Source organism: Podarcis liolepis, assembly GCF_965112155.1.
Source record: "Podarcis liolepis genome assembly, chromosome: 2".
Lineage (NCBI taxonomy): Eukaryota > Metazoa > Chordata > Lepidosauria > Squamata > Lacertidae > Podarcis > Podarcis liolepis.
Window position 1 is genome coordinate 42,146,252 of NC_139555.1, and position 17,697 is coordinate 42,163,948.

At 43.5% G+C, this 17,697-nt stretch overlaps 1 protein-coding gene and 1 long non-coding RNA gene across 2 annotated transcripts in view; one reads left to right on the forward strand and one right to left on the reverse strand.

The window, feature by feature from the left end:
* Positions 1 to 17,697, reverse strand: part of DNAH9 (dynein axonemal heavy chain 9) — a 183,189-nt gene that overhangs the window by 142,748 nt on the left and 22,744 nt on the right. Inside the window, exons 19-24 of the mRNA XM_083487398.1 lie at positions 15,004 to 15,170; positions 12,246 to 13,116; positions 10,999 to 11,129; positions 9,995 to 10,121; positions 6,449 to 6,601; positions 3,274 to 3,399 (exon numbers count right to left, since the gene is read on the reverse strand). Of these exons, the coding sequence (XP_083343524.1) occupies positions 3,274 to 3,399; positions 6,449 to 6,601; positions 9,995 to 10,121; positions 10,999 to 11,129; positions 12,246 to 13,116; positions 15,004 to 15,170 (1,575 nt within the window). The remainder of the gene's footprint in view (positions 1 to 3,273; positions 3,400 to 6,448; positions 6,602 to 9,994; positions 10,122 to 10,998; positions 11,130 to 12,245; positions 13,117 to 15,003; positions 15,171 to 17,697) is intronic.
* Positions 140 to 9,984, forward strand: LOC310699617. The gene is made up of 5 exons (XR_014522160.1): positions 140 to 200; positions 5,269 to 5,556; positions 6,127 to 6,192; positions 8,555 to 8,729; positions 9,456 to 9,984. It is a non-coding gene; the product is annotated as an uncharacterized lncRNA (long non-coding RNA).

Consider the following 17,697-nt stretch of genomic DNA (forward strand, 5'->3'; position numbering starts at 1 on the left):
GCAAAGTCAGAAATAAAGGGTGGATTTCTAGGCCACAAAGAGTCTAAGGGGTGGGATTCAGCTAATGAGTGCCGTCAATGGAACCCCTGTGGAGGGGCTTCTGCTTCAGCAACAGAGTTTTCCTTCCCTCTCCTTCTGCCCCCCCCCCACATCGGAATTGTGTCAGAGGGGTCAGGAGAATCCGTGGAACAGCATATGGGGTAGGGGAGGAGATGGGGGGTCATTCTGTCTAGCAACCCAAAATATTTGCCCTAACAGAGGGATCTCTGTGTATAGGGTGGTATATAAATTCAATAAATAATAATAGTAATAATCTTCTTAGCACGATGCTGAATTCCTCCCAAAATGATTTTTTTTTCATTCATAGAAGAAGAAATATGTGGTAAAAAATTGTGTCAGGAAACAAAAAGACACCAAAAATACATGTGTGGATAATTCCTGAAAAGGCTACAAGGATTTTGTCTTGTGATACAATGCTTTACTACAGGAGTACAGGAGTACCTCGGGTTAAGAACTTAATTCGTTCTGGAGGTCCATTCTTAACCTGAAACTGTTGTTAACCTGAAGCACCACTTTAGCTAATGGGGCCTCCTGCTGCCACTGCACCGCCACTGCACGATTTCTGTTCTCATCCTGAAGCAAAGTTCTTAACCCGAGGTAATATTTATGAGTTAGCGGAGTCTGTTAACCTGAAGTGTATGTAACCTGAAGCGTATGTAACCCGAGGTACCACTGTACTGTATTCTGCCATTGCATAAAATTGCTACAGATGAATAAGTCCAGAGATACTTCAGGAATTTTCTCTGAGACATAAACTGGGACAGATTGGTTTTTTCCATCACTACATCCTCTCCAGCATTAACCAGTGTTTCCCAATTTAATGGGCAAATGTTCCCAGGAGATGGCAACTCATCAAATGAAAAATCCACCAAAGGAAGAAGATAAATTGCAATTACCCTGAAGTAAAAAGATGCCTCAAAGGCCATACCTTCCCACAGGGTTATGGCCACAAAAGATCATGCAGTAATGGCCTAGAATAAAACCTGGGATTTAAACATTGCCAATCCCGAAAACATCCCCACTGGCCACCTGCATTAGGTAATCTATGAGAAGCCATAAAAATGTGATATATAGAATTATTGCCACTTAAAGGTCAAAAGATAGAAACGGTGGGTTAACAAATATTGCAAGTCAAAATAAATCATCAGGAAGGGGTGCTTTTTCATAAATGAGGGTAAGCAAAAGACCTAGGCCATAAAGCTTTGTGAATGGTTCCGAAGCAAAAATATTTCTAACTTCTTAAAAAAACAAAAACTGGTGAAAATACCACCCATATTTTTTTTCAGTGTCGAAATTCTTAATAAAATTTTGATTTCCATATTGGAAAAACAACCACCACTCAATATATATATATTTTTTTAAAAGGCAAAGCCATGTCCTCCAAGCTTCTATTTTTTACATATGGAGAAAATGGATTTTCTTTCTTCTTTTATAGCAAAACTAAAATCCTCTGAGCTGTAAAACCATCTGATAATCTTTAGTCACTGGCAACCCAATTCTTAAAGCACTTACCCAGCTCAGAAGCTATTAAACTGGAGCGAGTGTTTGCAGAGGGTGGAAAATTATAAAAAGTTCAACTGTTAATGCTTTACTGTTAGCCATCGTTTCTTCCAGGGCAGGCGCTGCCTTTTTCACCCAGTTTGCAAAGATCTGAGATATGCAAGCTCCTCATTCTCCCACTGGCTTTACCCCACAGCAAGGCTCATGTGCTAATGTTCTTTTCAGACTACAGAAGCCTTTTTTTTTTTTCAGGAAGCTTCCATAGGACTCCTACTTCCCAATGATCCATTAGGCTGCACTTCAATTCTGAACTCTGGTAAGCAATCAAGGCTTAACAACCAGAAGCAGCATCTGATGAGAATTTCACAGCCAGGGTGCAAGCGGATGCCCCAGAGAACTGATAGTGCTTTGAAACTCCCATTGTTCTAGGGACATTTTGCGATAGGGAATTTTGTTAGGGTGAGCTGTTTCTGAGCTCTGGCCGCTGTACTGGCCTAAGATTTCAGATTAAAACTGCGGAGTGGAAGGAAATGAGGACCTGTTTCTGCCTCCCCACTTCCAGCTACTCTCTGAAGACTGGAGAAGAAACCCTCTTAAGAATATTTTAGGGGGGTGGGCAGGGGAAGGACTAGACCATGTGAAAAATGAATATTATTTCAGCCGCATTTCATTCATTTTCAGCTTTGTATTCTGGTTATTAAAAAAGTGCGCCTAGACATTCTGTTGTGTTTAAGGTGTCATTTAGCTCCTAGCTTTCATACCTCAGTTTCTAACACTGCCCATCAAATCTGGAAAAAATGCACTAGTTGCCTATTATCTTCTGGGCCTAATTGAAGGTGTTATGGGGTTTAAAGTCCTAAATGACCTAGGTCCAAAATACAGTGGTACCTCGGGTTACATACGCTTCAGGTTACAGACTCCGCTAACCCAGAAATAGTGCTTTAGGTTAAGAACTTTGCTTCAGGATGAGAACAGAAATCGTGCTCTGGCGGTGCGGCGGCAGCGGGAGGCCCCATTAGCTAAAGTTAAGAACAGTTTCAGGTTAAGAATGGACCTCCGGAACGAATTAAGTACTTAACCCGAGGTACCACTGTAACTAAAAGAACGCCTCCTCTCATACCGACCTTCCCAAGTTTAAAAATCTGCAAGGAACCTTTGCTGAGGGTCCCTACACCTAATGAGATTCTGTGGGGTTAAAGACCTGTGAGAAGATTCTCTGTAGTGGCCCCTCATCTTTGAAATGTCCTCTGCTCTGAAGTGTGTCTCACCAGGATACTGCTGTAATTTCAGCAGCAGGTGAAATTTGCCCAGGCCTTTGGGTATATTGGGCTTTTCCATTTCTGTCACTGTTGCTTGTTTTACCTGCAACCAAATTCTGTGCAAGCAACTCCCTGTTTGCTGATGTTCAGAGAATGACTACCACTGGTCAGTTATCGCAAGACTGACCAGGGCTGAATCTACACATATATTTAAAAAACGCTGTGAAATGCTTAAGAAGAAAAAAAGGAATTCACCATTAGCTCACCATCTGGTGTCACATATGTATAATGCACTCAAAACATTATATTTGCAGCTGTATAGCTGAGTCCCAGGTGCAGTAGAAATGACAGCTACTCAAGCTAAGAAGGCATAAAATGGGATTTGCCCCAGAACCATGCTTAGCCCACCCTACACACCACGGATTGTTCATCTGAAGAGGAAACAGAGCAGTACCTGTGCTGGGTAGTCAAAAAGCCACTGTTCCCTTGCCTTTTCCTCATAAGCCATCACAGCCTCTGTCATCTCGTGTCTCACAGTGGCCCGCATGTGGTCCAACACACGGTTCAGCCAGCTCTCCACCTAGGGGAGAAGAGGAATCCAGGAGGCAATTACCATCAAGCGTTACTTACCCTGGAGGTGGTGGTTCTTCCTTCCCTGAAACTACAAAAAAAAGGATTGCTGCTCAAGGCAAGAGGCAAGAACCAACTTGTCTTGTCCCCTGTTGTCCCTAGAAGCACCTCACCACCATTCTATCTTCATGCCATGCTTAAAACAGCAAAATACAAAGAGCATAAAAACTCTCCCACTGGAAAGTGCCCAAAGCGTGAACCTAAGCACGTTTTAAAGTCTGGAACGCTAGCTCATCCAGCTCAGTATCACTTACACTGACTGGCAGTAGCTCTCCAGGACTTCAGGTGGCTCTACCTGGAGATGCTGGGGTTCAGCCTGGGACCTTTGGGGTGCAAGGCCTGTGTTCTGCTACTAAGCTGTGGTCCTCCTTCTTCTGAAAGACTTGCCTTTTGGGTGGCCAGAAGGGCTAACTTGCAGGATTTATTTTCCTGCTTGAAGTTGACCTCTTGCTTTATTCTATTTATTCTATTACAGTGGGGTTTTATGCTTATTTCCCGCCCACAAAATTGTAACCAGACCCAACCATTCGAGATGAATCGGGTTATAAATAAATTACTTTTAAAAGCAGCCTTTCCTCTTGCATGCTCACCGTATAATATTAACATCAGGGTCACTTCATACATAAATGCATTTTTCTACCAAGAGACAATATCACGGTCGAAAAATACATGTGTATTAAGGGTATTTACATAAGTGAAGAGTTATAGGGAAATTGACTTTATAGATCTAAAGATATGTTATCAGAAAATAGGTTTTTATCAAGCAGCGAAATTAAAAAAGGAGAGTGAACATCTCTCGCGGTTTAAATTTTAAAAAATCAGATGGTTTGTCTGCTTTTCGTGGAATTGCTCACTGGTCAGTTAAAGGAGGTAACATAATTTGAAAAGAGGTTTGATAAACATCTCTATATCCATATTATACATACATATATGTATAAGGTATTATGGAATTGTGGTTAACTGGAGCAAGTAAATGAATATACGGTGTGGTGGGTTCAGGATATAAGTGACAATATTCATAAACAAGTTTTGGAATATTTATTAACAACAGTAAGGAAGCTTTTCTTTTAACAAGGTGCTACTATTTTCTTGATTATAAAGGCTGTTCATACCAAGTCAGAGAATTAAGTCCACGTAGGTTCAGTATTGTTAACACTGACTAGCAACAGCTCTCCAGGGCTTCAGGCAGGGGTCTCTTCTGGAGTTGGCAGCTACTCCTTTGCAGGGTTTCTGCTCTACTTGGATGGCCAACTCTAGGAGGTTTTGGATAGTACTACCCAGTCCTGCAGACTCTCTGGTGTAGAGTTCAACAACAGTCTATATCTTCTCCTCCTTGCTGCATGACACAGGAGTCCCCAAACTAAGGCCTGCGGGCTGGATAAGGCCTGAGGGACTCGTTTATCCGGCCTGTGGCGACCCCTGCCGTTGCCCGCTCTTACCGGCGCTGCGCTGCGCAGCTGCCCACTTCCGGGTCAGAGGAGCACCAGAAATAGCTTGTGTGCATGCGCAAGTGTTATTTCCGATGCACATGCGGGTCAGAGGAGGCCCGTGCACATGCGCACGAGCTATTTCCGGTGCTCCTCCAACCCTGAAGTGCTCCAGAAATAGCGTGTGTGCACATATGGGCACGTGCTTCCCCGCCCTCCGCCCCACCACACAATCAGCGCTGGAGACACAGGCCCAAGGCGCAGTAAGTTTGCTGACCCCTGGCATAACATCTAACATGGAACTGCTGAGTGGGGTAATCTGGAGTTTGGAAGTGCACTGCCATAATATGCTGATGACACATAGCTCTGCTTCTCATTCTCCTCTTTTACAGGTGAAGCTTTGGTTACATTGAACCAGTGCCTGACCACAGTAACGTTCTAGATGAAGGCCAACTTACTGAAACCCAGTCTAGATGCTGAGTCGGTGGGTCTTCTGACCAAACGAGTGATGTTCAACTGGTCCTGGATGGGGTCAAAACTCCACCCTGAAGGAATAGGTTCATAACTTGGGAGCTATTCTGGATCCATTACTGCCACTAGCCTCAGTAGCCTCAGTAGCATGGTGTGCCCCCTACCAGCTTCAGCTATCCTATGAGGATAGGGATAACTTGGCTTCAGAGGTAAACTTGGCTTCTTTACCTCCAGGTTAGATTACTGCTATGTGTTATATGCGGAGCTACCTTTAAAGACTGTTTATAAACTGTAGCTAGTGCAGAATGCAGTGGCCAGAGTATTAATGGAGATCAGATAGTATGACCATATTACATCGATCCTGGTCCAGCCTCAGCAGCTGCCAACATGTTTCCTAGCTCAATTCAATTTAACCTATAAAACCTTATACCACTCAAGACCCCCAAATCATTCATAGTGCCACTCTGACAAGAGCCTGCCCAGACTCAGAAATGATCAGCTGATGTCATGATGATGTGGGAGAGGGCCTTTTCAGTGGTGGCCCCCTGTCTATACAATGCTCTTTCCAGTGAGGCTCACTTGGCACTGTCATTAATATATTTTCAGTGCCAGATAAAGACCTCCCCCTACTCCCAAGGCATTTGAAGGTAACTGTTTTGTTGCTCACATGTTATATTCTCTGTTGTGCATAATTCATCAGCTGTTGTAACAAAATGTTATAGGTATTTTGAAGGATACAATACGTTTTAAAATTGCATTGCTTTGTTCTTTTGTTTCAGCTTTCCCGTGCTCACTGTTTGTAAGCTGCCTTGTGAGTGCTCAGGTGTAAGGCATCAAATAAAAAAGTAAGTAAGTAATACTGAATCTAATGTCACCTCAATCCATGCAGAAAAGGCTCAAATTGTACAGAGAACTCTTAGGCTGATTGAACTTTCATTTTTGCTTGAATCATGTAACCAGAGTAGGTACATAACAAGGCAACCTGTTTACAGCACCCATTCAGTGTGCCAAATAGGAAATGCTCTGTTATAGTCTGAACAAAAACCACAGGCATAGACCTTGTTCACAGAAGGAACATGGGTTTCTTGACATCACCCTAACCTGTCCACTGCAGTCACATGGCTCGCTGAAGTTAACATATTCCTCCTCTTTGCTGTACATCCCTAAGCCAAGCTTGGTCGAACTTTGGTCTGAATCCACCTGAAATTTCATCTTGGCCATATTATCAAAGAGTTTTGAAAGATGTCGCTGGACCTGCAAAATATATATATGTATACAATTAGGACTGAGCACCATGCAGCTAGAGAACACAGCACTTTTCCATATTGCTTCCAAGAATAATGGGCCACAGTTAGGAAGACACAGGAGGATACCATCTACGAACCCACATTCTCTTGCTGCTGCCTTTAAAAAATAGTACCATTGGACCCCTGCGTCAAAGAGAAAGACATCTTACATTTATTGTTCATTGTCTTTAGTTAATGCTCTTTCCCTTGGAGACCTAAGTTTTGTGCAATGCCCAACAGCCATAATTGGCATTCAGCAGCTTACAGAACCAGCTCACTTCAATCCTGAAAGCTCCTTTTATGTACAAAACATCCCTCCTTCCATTTGATAAACTGTATATAAAGCATTCTCATTCTCTACCAACTTGTCCCCTAAAGCTTTCAATTGCACTTAAATCATTGCGAGTCCAACACTAGGCCCACTAAGATAAAATTGTTGTGTATTTAATCCTCCTCCTGGAATCAGCAGACGGAGCTCAGAGACAACAATGGAAAGGCCACAGGTTTATCCATATTTGATTCTACTTGACATTTATTTTGATTTTACAGCAAATCGCTTTAAATAGGAATAACAGACACAGCTCAAATAATTCCTCCTATATCAGTGAGCTTTTCAAGGCAATATTTTCCTTTGTGTTTTCCCGTGTTTTCTGCTGTGTTCGAGGCATTGATCAAATTGAAGTTCTGAGCCCAATAAGTAGCTGAGAAGGATTCTGCGCTGGAAGAAATCAATGCCTTTTTTTGCTTTTTTCTGTGTGCAGAAGCAGTTAGTTATATAAAGCCTTCAATTGCTTAGAATCCAGTTTAACAGGTGCAGACCTCTAAACGGTGTAGGCCTGTGATATTGATGGTATAAATGTGTTAAGTATGGTGACATTTCACCCAGTCCACCATTCTTCTCCCATCACAATACACTTTTTCCAGGTGTACTTTGACAAGCACTAAACAAGTGGTACTCAAACACAGATAGTGCTCACTTGGTATGCTACAAGACCAAATTCCTTCCTTTTTCTTTTTAATATAGTTTTTGTGGGAGAAGGGGATTCATCCACAGTGGCAAACAAGGAATGGACTTAGGACTCTGTCCTGCATTGTCATCTTGAAGCCCTAAAGGGGTGGAGAACCTCAGAGCAAGGGGTCTTTACCCGACCCTCAGGACTCTCCTCAACTTACACCCCCTCTTTCAAGGAGACAACACCTCTGGTTCCAATCTGCACTCCCCCTAAGTGCTTTTCCCTGCTGGAATATGATTTCCTCAAATTGTGATTGTGCCTCATTTGCATTGATTAACACTGAAGATGTGTATGTATTGGGTGGGGGGAATATAGAAACTTTTGACTTTTGCATGTAGCCTACTGTACAAAAGTAAGAATCGCATCCCTTGCCACACCCACTTTTTCTCCTCTGGCCCCTATCCGCCACTGGAATGCAGCCTCTGAAAGGCTGCCCTCTAGAGTGTGCAGTGCTCTGGCTGAAAAAGATCCCCACGCCTGTGTGAAGCAGAAGAGACATTCATAGCACTTGAAAGAAACATGAGTCTCAGTTCTCCGAATTCTCAAATATGTTCTGGCTGTTTGCACTGGGTAGCCAGAGAGGCCAGCACAAATGTAACTGGCAGGTCATCTGCCAGGAGTGGAAGGAGTGACTGGATTAGCACCATTGGAGTTCCTTGCCACCTGTATGTCCTCCTATACCTTCCAACGGGTTTTTACTATGTGTGTTCTGCATATTTCTATATGGCAGAAGGAGAGTCACAGCCTGCAGGGACAGAGGCACCATCATCAGTAAAAACACAATAAAACACAGCAAGCATGGAAGAAAAGGCCAAGGGGCATGGGGACAGTGTTGTATTTTTATTTTTATTATTATTATTACTGTTATTGTTGTTGTTGTTATTATATTATCATTATTACTATTTCAGGGGGCAAAAATGTCATCGGATGAACCTCATGGATATATGTACAATCAATACAAAGAGAGAAGCAATCTTCTGCTCTGTGCAATTCTCCAAGAAGAGACAGCATTTTGTGATGAGCCATTAGAAATTGTTAAAACAAAAGAAGACAAGCAGCCCTTGGGACATCCTGTAAGTACAGGTAACTCATAGCCTACGTGAGGGTTCGGTTCTGAAGGTCCACTAATAAACTCAAAATTGCATAAAGCCAGGAACCCCTGGAACCAGCACCTCCCACACTCATGACCCATCCCTACCTGTATGAAGCAGGCTTTGCCCTGACCACCTCTGGGAAGTACACAGAAGGGTTCTGAGAGCGTCCCAGAGCCCCATAAGCAAGGCAAAGGGCTTTAAAAGCTCCTTCCACAGCAGCTTTCCCCCGCTCTCTTATTTTTCTGCTGCCCGTGTAAAGTTGCAATCGCATAAGTGAAATCAGCTTACACTGCAAGTTACCCTGTACTTTAACTGTTTCAAAATTATTGTTTCCTCTTCAATAAAAGCACACTGGGTTTTTAAAGGATGCTTCCTTTAAAAAAAAAAATCAAATCAGAAAAACGCCACTCCGAAACTGGATGGACCTGCAGGTTAACACATAGCAAATAAGTCACAAACCAGCTCAAGACCATCCTTGCCTATTCCTTGCTGCTTTAGCGTCTTCATGTTTTGTATTGCTGTACGCTGCATATATGTATTTGTGTAAAGATTCCTTTACAGTAAATAAATGAGAACAACCATTCTGAAGGGCCACAGGTTTCCTCTCCCCCCCCCCCATCCCTCCATTACGTCTTGAGGATTCTTTAAACAACAACAAAAACCTTAAACTGCACTGCTCTCCTTCAATATCTGTGAATTCCTTATTCTTGTCCAGGCAGAAGCTCTTCCTACCCCACCTGAAAGGAGCATGAGAAAGCAATGCCAAGGAAGAGGCACCCCCAAAAAGTGGGGATGAGGGAATCACAATGTAATTTCAGCTTTGGACTTTGCTATGTTGATTCTGCTACTTCAGTCTGGACTGGCATCAATCAGCAGAAAGATCGGCAGAGTTCCTGTGAGGCTTGCAAGTATTAGGCAGTTGGATCTTTGCACCCAGCACTCAATAAAATCCTTCATCTGCAAGCATTCTGACACCTGGGTAAGCCCTTTGCCTCTCTCCTTTTGTGAAAAGGATGCACAGATTATACTTAACGGAGTTCTATAAAAACCAGTACAGGATGTAGATGCTGCCATCTAGTGGTGTTTCAAAGACTTGCTGCTTCTCGAAAGGAAGGCTTATATGGTCAAGGTCACAAACAAAGCACTGATAGAACCAGTCTCCTTTCTACAGCAAGTACCTAACAGTTGAATCAAGCACATTCTACCAAAACAAAAGCCATTTCCATAGGTAGAAAAGAAGCTAAGGTGTCTTACCAGCTGCGGGTTGGTGCCATTCGAAAGAATATCCAGTAAGTCGGCAGAAGAAATAAAGTAAAACCTAGGAAATGCCAACCGCTTGGTGTCCAAATACTCTGCTAAAGCTTTTTCACACAAAGACAGCCTGGCAAAATCAAGCACAGAAGAATGTGCATACACTTAAAATATATAAAAGTGCAGAAAACTAAGAAAAGCAAAGATACCTTTAGAAGAAGCACATACTTTTGTCTTGCTAACTTTGGGAGGGGAGGCACTTTTTGGAGAAGCTTCACTGCTTTCATGGGTTACAAATACGTGTTTTCTGCCACCTGTGCACATCAGAGCCGCAACCAATCCCTGTTGGCTGGCATATGCACCTTTAATATGCACACAGTGGACTGCTTGAGATGGTTGCATACATATTACTTTCTGGCAGCGCCACTGCACATTTTAAGAGCACAGTTTCAGAATATAACATGTGAAACAGCTTGAATGTCCTCAAAATGGCTCTCTCTTTTTTACATTTTTATTGAGTTTCTTTATTACAACAAATTACAAATACAAGTATCCAAATTTTATATTTTACCATCCCCACCCTCCCATTGACTTCCCTCATCTTCCCTTTCTGGTTTATTACATTACTTGTTATCTTCTGCATGTTAAATAACTATACATGTTATTGCTATCTTTCATCATATTCTACTTAAATAAAGTTGTGAATGTTTATTCAAAGCCTGCCATTGAGTCCATCTCTTTTTGTTGTTTCTGTAAGTAAATTATAAAGGGTTCCCATTCTTTTCTAAAGTCACCATTGCCCTTTTCATGTAATTTGTCTGTTAACTTTGCTAATTCTGTGTATTTCATCAATTTAATGTCCTCAAAATGGCTCTTAAAGAGATGTAGAACATTTATGATTAACTAAAACCAGAGTTTCCATTACATACATGCAAAAGGAACTTAAAGGATCCGTTCCTAACCGGGAATAGCATTTCAGAAGCTTCTGCCATGCGAGTCCTGCCTACCTGCTTTGGATATCTTCCAGTTGCTCATAAAGGCCAGGCTTGTTGGTTGCTTCCACTACATTTGGGGTTCTTTCAGCATCATATGCCAGCTCTTTGAAATCAACATCAATTCCTTCAAAACGCTTGGAATCCTATGGAAGACAAGAAAGACAGAAGGTCCAGCTGCCTTTCCATATATCCCTCAGCTTCCATATATCCCCTTTCAGTAGCCAGGCAGCTAAGTGCAGCCAGTTTAAATTTGGGTAGAGAATAGTGCCCTAGGAAAGTTGATCTGATGGTTGAGGAAGAAGCCCGAGGTCAGATAATAGAGGATTTCTGAGATTCAAAGGCTCTGGGCCCTATGTGGGGCCTTCAAGGGGGCCATGGCTCTCTCCCCACTGACTTTGTGGCGTACTCTGGAGAGGAGGGCCAAGGTGGGTGAGAGGAGAGGCATAAAGGAGGCCTGGAAGCAGAGTGGCCTTGTAAAAGACAGGGCAAGAAGCTTAGGGTCACAAGGCTGGTCCAAAAGTTTGTTATGTATTCTCTGCCTTCCTGCATGACTGGAGGATATAACCCAGCATATCTGAATACCTCATCACTCCTCTCAGCCCCGGTCATTTCTCATTAGCACAAGAGATTTCTACAGAACCGTTCAACATGGTATACCAACTTTTTTCATTCCCATCCCTTTCAGTAGCAGGAGTGAAATACACTATTTATATTACCTTTATGTCACTTCCGTTACATTGACTTCCCCTAAAACAGGGATAACAGGGATAGCTAAGCTGTGCCCCATCAGATGTTATGGGACGCCCATTAGCCCCAGCCAGCAGGGCCAATAATCAGGGGTGATGAGAGTCGCAATCCAGAAACTTCTGACAGTAACACGTTAAGTCACTCCTCCACTAAAGAATCCTGGGAACTGAACTTGGGTGGAGTGCTGATACTTCTTTATTAGAGATCCCCAACCATGACACAAGTATCAGGATGCCCTTGTAAACCAGCCTGTAGGTGGGCTCTCCCCTAAATAATAAACAGCAGCAGTCCAACACATGCTTTTGGGGGTCTGTGGGGAGGGGAGGGAACTATTCTGTAATTGCAGCTCACATATCTGTACTGGGAGCCAGTGCCATGGAGTACCTTGAACAATTATGCAACTGAATAAGCAGGACTCCCAGAACAGCAGCCTCCCTGAGGTAAATGCTCCCTAAAGAATGGAGAATCACCCTCGGCGCTTTCCTGTAGAAAGCAGATAGGATTTTTATTACCTCCGGAAGTTGTGCCCGGATATCTTCCGACCCAATGAATATGCTTTCCAAATGAGACCACGTCCGCTGAACCTCAAACCAGATGGAAATGACGGAGTCTGCCGTTGACAACTTTCTCTGCCAGAAAGACACTTCCTCCAAGAAGAAAGCGATGTATTTGGATGTCATCAGGTTCTGCAGCTGGACTTGGTTGTCTTCAAGGGTCTCAATGAGCTCCTCGTCAGATTTCAGCAGGGGGACGTTTGTGCGGGGGTGAGGTTCGTACTGGAATTCCATGCTGGCCCAGGTTGTCTTCAGCTCTTTCACAACCTTCTCCATGCTCATCTCTTTAACTGCTTTGTCCACTATGCTTCTCACCTCATCCTCAAAGTTATGCAGGTTGAGTTTAAGCAGGTCTGCCAGGGTGGTGTCTGCGTCCATAGTGAACTGCACACCTGTTGCTTGCATCAGCTGGTTCCAATGCCTCTCTCGGATGGCCGGATTCTGCAGTTCTGACACAGCCCTCAGAGATGTCAGGATGTTTTTCACTTTGTTGTCCAACCCGGAGAAAGCATCCCAGGCCCTCATTTCCTTATCCAGGCTCCGCGTGTCTTTGGCAAACTTCTTGCACTCCAGCTCCATGTTTTCAATGTTAATATCCCTCCATTTCGTAGTCTCCCAGTCATTCACGCTAGAGATCACTATGGAGATCATATCCCAGAGTTCTTTAAGAATATGCACTTCCCTCCGGCACTGCTTGAGCTGTTTGTATTCTGGAACATTGACTTCAAACAAATCAGCTGCCTCATAAATTGAGGTCATGGTAACTTCCATCTGCATAAGCTCTGTGTGGGATGCATCCAGCATTTGGTAGGGATTTGTTGCGTCAAACCTAGGAAGCAAGTTTTAAACTGCATTCAGTCATGACTCTTTTACCCCTTTGCCGCGGCTCCGGGGCGGATACTAGCAAGGGGAGGAGGCGCATTGTGCGTCCTGACACTCCCCATTGTGGCGGGCGCTGTACTGGCTGTGACATTGCATGGGGGCGGTGCGTGCGTTAGTCATGCACCGAACCGACGTCACCTTCCCGCCCGCCCGCTACATTGTAAGGGACATGTACGCTGGTCACTGCATTGAAAGGGGGCATGTACGCTGGTCACTGTTTTGAAGGGGAGTGAAGAACACACACACAAAAAAAGGTAACTTGTTAATTTAACGTTTATTTCTATGAGGAGGAGTAATTCTGAGGGGTCAAACAAAGAAATAATAAAAAGTGACAAAAAAAGTTATTTTTATAATGACGAGTTTTGCGGCTCCCAGTTTTTTTTTCTTTGGAAACGGGTCCAAGTGGCTCTTTTTATCTTAAAGGTTGCAGAACCCTGCCCTAGACCATAAAATGAGAGACAATAAAAGGCAAAAACAAATTTTAAAAAGGTCACCCAAAAGTGACATTCAGCTTCTATAGTCTCTCATAATCTAACACAGGCATAGGCAAACTCAGCCCTCCAGATGTTTTGGGACTACAACTCCCATCATCCCTGACCACTGGTCCTGTTAGCTAGGGATGATGGGAGTTGTAGTCCCAAAACATCTGGAGGGTTGAGTTTGCCTGTGCCAGATCTAACATGACCTGAAGCAAGCTGAGCTGTGCTGCTCAACCCTTCTGGTAGGGTTGCCATATTTTAAAGAGCAAAAAGGAGGACCTATTTGCCAGTGCCTGGGGTGTGGGTGCAGTAGAGAAGATGCTGGCCTACATAGCCCTATGGTTTGGTCCTGCAGGATCCTTTGTACGGCCCTGTGGGCTCAGCCTAGAAACTCTAACCACTGTGTCATGTTGGCTCTCAGCTTAATTGTTGAGATAATCCTCTAAGGCCCTGTTCCTCCTCCATCCTGTGGTTGAGCCACAGGATACGGCAGGCATCCCCAAACTCGGCCCTCCAGAAGTTTTGGGACTACAATTCCCATCATCCCTGACCACTGGTCCTGTTAGCTAGGGATGGTGGGAGTTGTAATCCCAAAACATCTGGAGGGCTGAGTTTGGGGATGCCTGGGATAGGGGCTTTCTGATGTTGACGTTAAGAAAGGAAGCTCAGCCTCATCACAGCACTCCTTTTGATGCACAGGTTCCCCCACCAGCATTCTGAATTCCGAGTTTATTGTTGTTTTAGCCTAATTGCATGCATTTTATTGTCTGATACTCTTTTAATTTCCTATCATGTTGTTTGCTGCCTTGATTTATTTTTCTTTTATGGCAAAGTAGACAGCTGTTGAAAATAAGTAACGGAATAACCAAACACGCATGTCTGAGAAGAGAAAGGGGAAGAAGTTTTTGACTGAGAAGGCAAAGATGAGGTGGTCGCCAACTCAGGTCATATCATCAACTTAGAATTTTCACTTCAAGCAGTGGCTTGAAAAGGTCAAGGACAGATCAATGTTTTCACCAACAATGCATCATACTTGTGACCTCACTGTAGGGTGCAAAAAATGGCAATGCAAACCATCCATGCTACAGGCTTAAACATACATAAATATTCCCTCTTCAAAGGCTCCTACTGAAAAAAAGGTAAGCAAATATTATTGTTTTTCACAGTCAAGAGTTGGGCACCAAGGGCACAAGAGATGTCATAATAATAGTATGCTACTGTAGGGAACTGTTCTATTAGTGGCCTTTGTTATTTGGATGATTTTATCTTTCCTTGGTAGCCGAGATGAAACGGTAAACACTGCGACTGAAGAACACACAAGTCCTCCACCTTTTACACCTGCTATCCGCTCTAACCTGAATGGTGCCTGTTGGTGAAATCGTTCCCTGAATTTATGTTGCTCCACATCAAACACAGCACACTTCTTGCGGAGAACGGTCACTTCATTTCCCTGCAAAGGAGCTACATGATGCTTCACAGTTATTGCCAGCTTCTTCACGTGGCTCCATTTTTCTGGCAGCTCCTAGAAGGAAATTGAGATTACAACAAAGAAAGATGCTGGCAGAGAGCAACCTCAACTTGAACTAACCTGTCTCCAGCCTGTTTGTGTATAGCGTGCTATAATTATTATGATAATTATTTTGCCAGGATATAATCGGCAACATTATCCCTTGCTAATCAAGACATTGTCCTTATTTGATTATTGTTCCTTCCCCTGCTCCCCTGATTTGGAGACCACTGGTGACATGCCAAAAGAATTATTTTAGTCCTACATGAAGATGAGGAATGTATTTGTCATGGTCTTGAGTTATTAAGGACCATACCTGCATTCTCAATAGTAAAGGGGTAAAGGGGACCCCAACCATTAGGTCCAGTTGTGATCGTCTCTGGGGTTGCGGCGCTCATCTCGCTTTATTGGCCGAGGGAGCCGGCGTACAGCTTCCAGGTCATGCAGCCAGCATGACTAAGCCGCTTCTGGCGAACCAGAGCAGCGCATGGAAACGCTGTTTACCTTCCCACCGGAGCAGTACCTATTTATCTACTTGCACATTGACGTGCTTTCGAACTGCTAGGTTGGCAGGAGCAGGGACCGAGCAATGGGAGCTCACCCCGTCGCGGGGATTCGAACCGCCAACCTTCTGATCGGCAAGCCCTAGGCTCTGTGGTTTAACCCACAGCGCCACCCGTGTCCCCATGCTCAATAGGCTAGTACAATTGAAGCTTCTGAATCCCCAACCCACTTAAAAGTTGTTAGAATGCTAATGGGTGAAAATGCATGTTTCAAGAAGAACAATGAATAAAAATAAAATATTGCATTAATAGGTGAAAGCAAGTGTTTCAAGAATAGTAATAGATAAAAATAAAGTACTGAGCCTAAGCTAAAATTCAGCAGTGTCTGTACAAAATATTTTTAAAAGCATCTCAAGACAGGCTTAAACAGTGGTATTTCAGCAGCTGAAGTGCAACAAAATTAAATGGACAGCAATGATTTGCAGTCCAATTCTAGGCACATTTCTCAGAAGCAAATCTCACTGATCTCAATGGTACTTATTTCCAAGTAAGTTTGCTTTAGGGCTCCAGACTCAAGGTGTAACATTCAAATTGCTTATTCCAGAATACTTCCCAAATACTTCAGTGGAGCTATTATGTGATGTAATCACACTGAGGTGTGCAACTAGGATTTATTATTTTCATATAAGTACCATTTGGGAGTGCCCAGCACTGCCTGAGATTGTGTAGAAACCAAAAACTACTGTGTTTCATAAATAGATAATATAATTTGCAAGCTTGGGCCCATCACACCCGAAGTCGGGTAAAGTCATGTTTCTGTCTGCCATCTTGATTCAAAATGGCCCCTGGCATCCAAACATCAACCCAAAACCCCACCCCTACCTCTGGAACCTTTGTGCCGAATTTGGTAACAATATCTTTAGAGGCAGCTGAACCTAAGCCAAAAAATGGTGAAGACACACTAAACCCACATTTCAGTTAGCTATCTTGATTCAAAATAGCAGCCAGAGTCCAAAGAGCTCCACCCTAACCTCAGGAACTCTTGTGCCAAGTTTGGCAATTATATCTCAAGAGGTGTCTGAATGTATAGAACACAAATTAATGGACAGACAGACAAACCACTTTACCAAATATATAGTAGACTAGTGAGAGAGTTCAGCAGTGCCCAAGAATTTTTAGAAACCAAAAATTTTAAATGGATTGTATAATTTGTGAGTTTGGACCAGTCATGCCAAAAATTAGGTGAAGTCACATCAAAATTACATTTTGGTCCCCATCTTGATTCTAAATGGCACCAAGCATCCAAACATCAAAGACCCGCCACCCACTCCCCACTTCAAGTACTCTTGTGCCAGGTTTTACAACAGTATCTTGGGAGACGGCCAAATTATAGAAAACAAATGTACAGACAAAACGTTTCCCCCAAAAATAGTAGATTATGGATTGTATTCAACAGTGTTCATTCACAAGTGAAAGGGACTTCTACCTATGCAACAAAACTTCCCTTTCTTCTCTCCCTGTGTGCTCTGCAAATATTCTTTGGAGGGTTGGGGAATCCTCTGGAACAGATTGGGAGGGCATGGGAGGAGGGGAAGGTTGTTTTGCACAACATTGCATACACTGTAAGGTAAAGGGACCCCTGACCATTAAGTCCAGTCACGAATGACTCTGGGGTTGCAGCGCTCATCTCGCTTTACTAGCTGAGGGAGGCGGTGTTTGTCTGCAGACAGCTTTCAGGTCATGTGGCCTGCTTCTGGTGAAACCAGAGCAGTGCAACGCTGTTTACCTTCCCACCAGAGAGATACGTATTTATCTACTTGCACTTTGACGTGCTTTTGAACTGCTAGGTTGGCAGGAGCTGGGACCAAACAACAGGAGCTCACCCCGTTGTGGGGATTCGTACCACCGACCTTCTGATTGGCAAGCCCTAGGCTCTGTGGTTTAGACCACAGCACCACCCGCGTCCCCACATACAGTGTATTTCTAGTCCATTCTTCCTGCAGAAAAAAGCTCAGAGAGTTGGTTGCTTCCTAACCAGA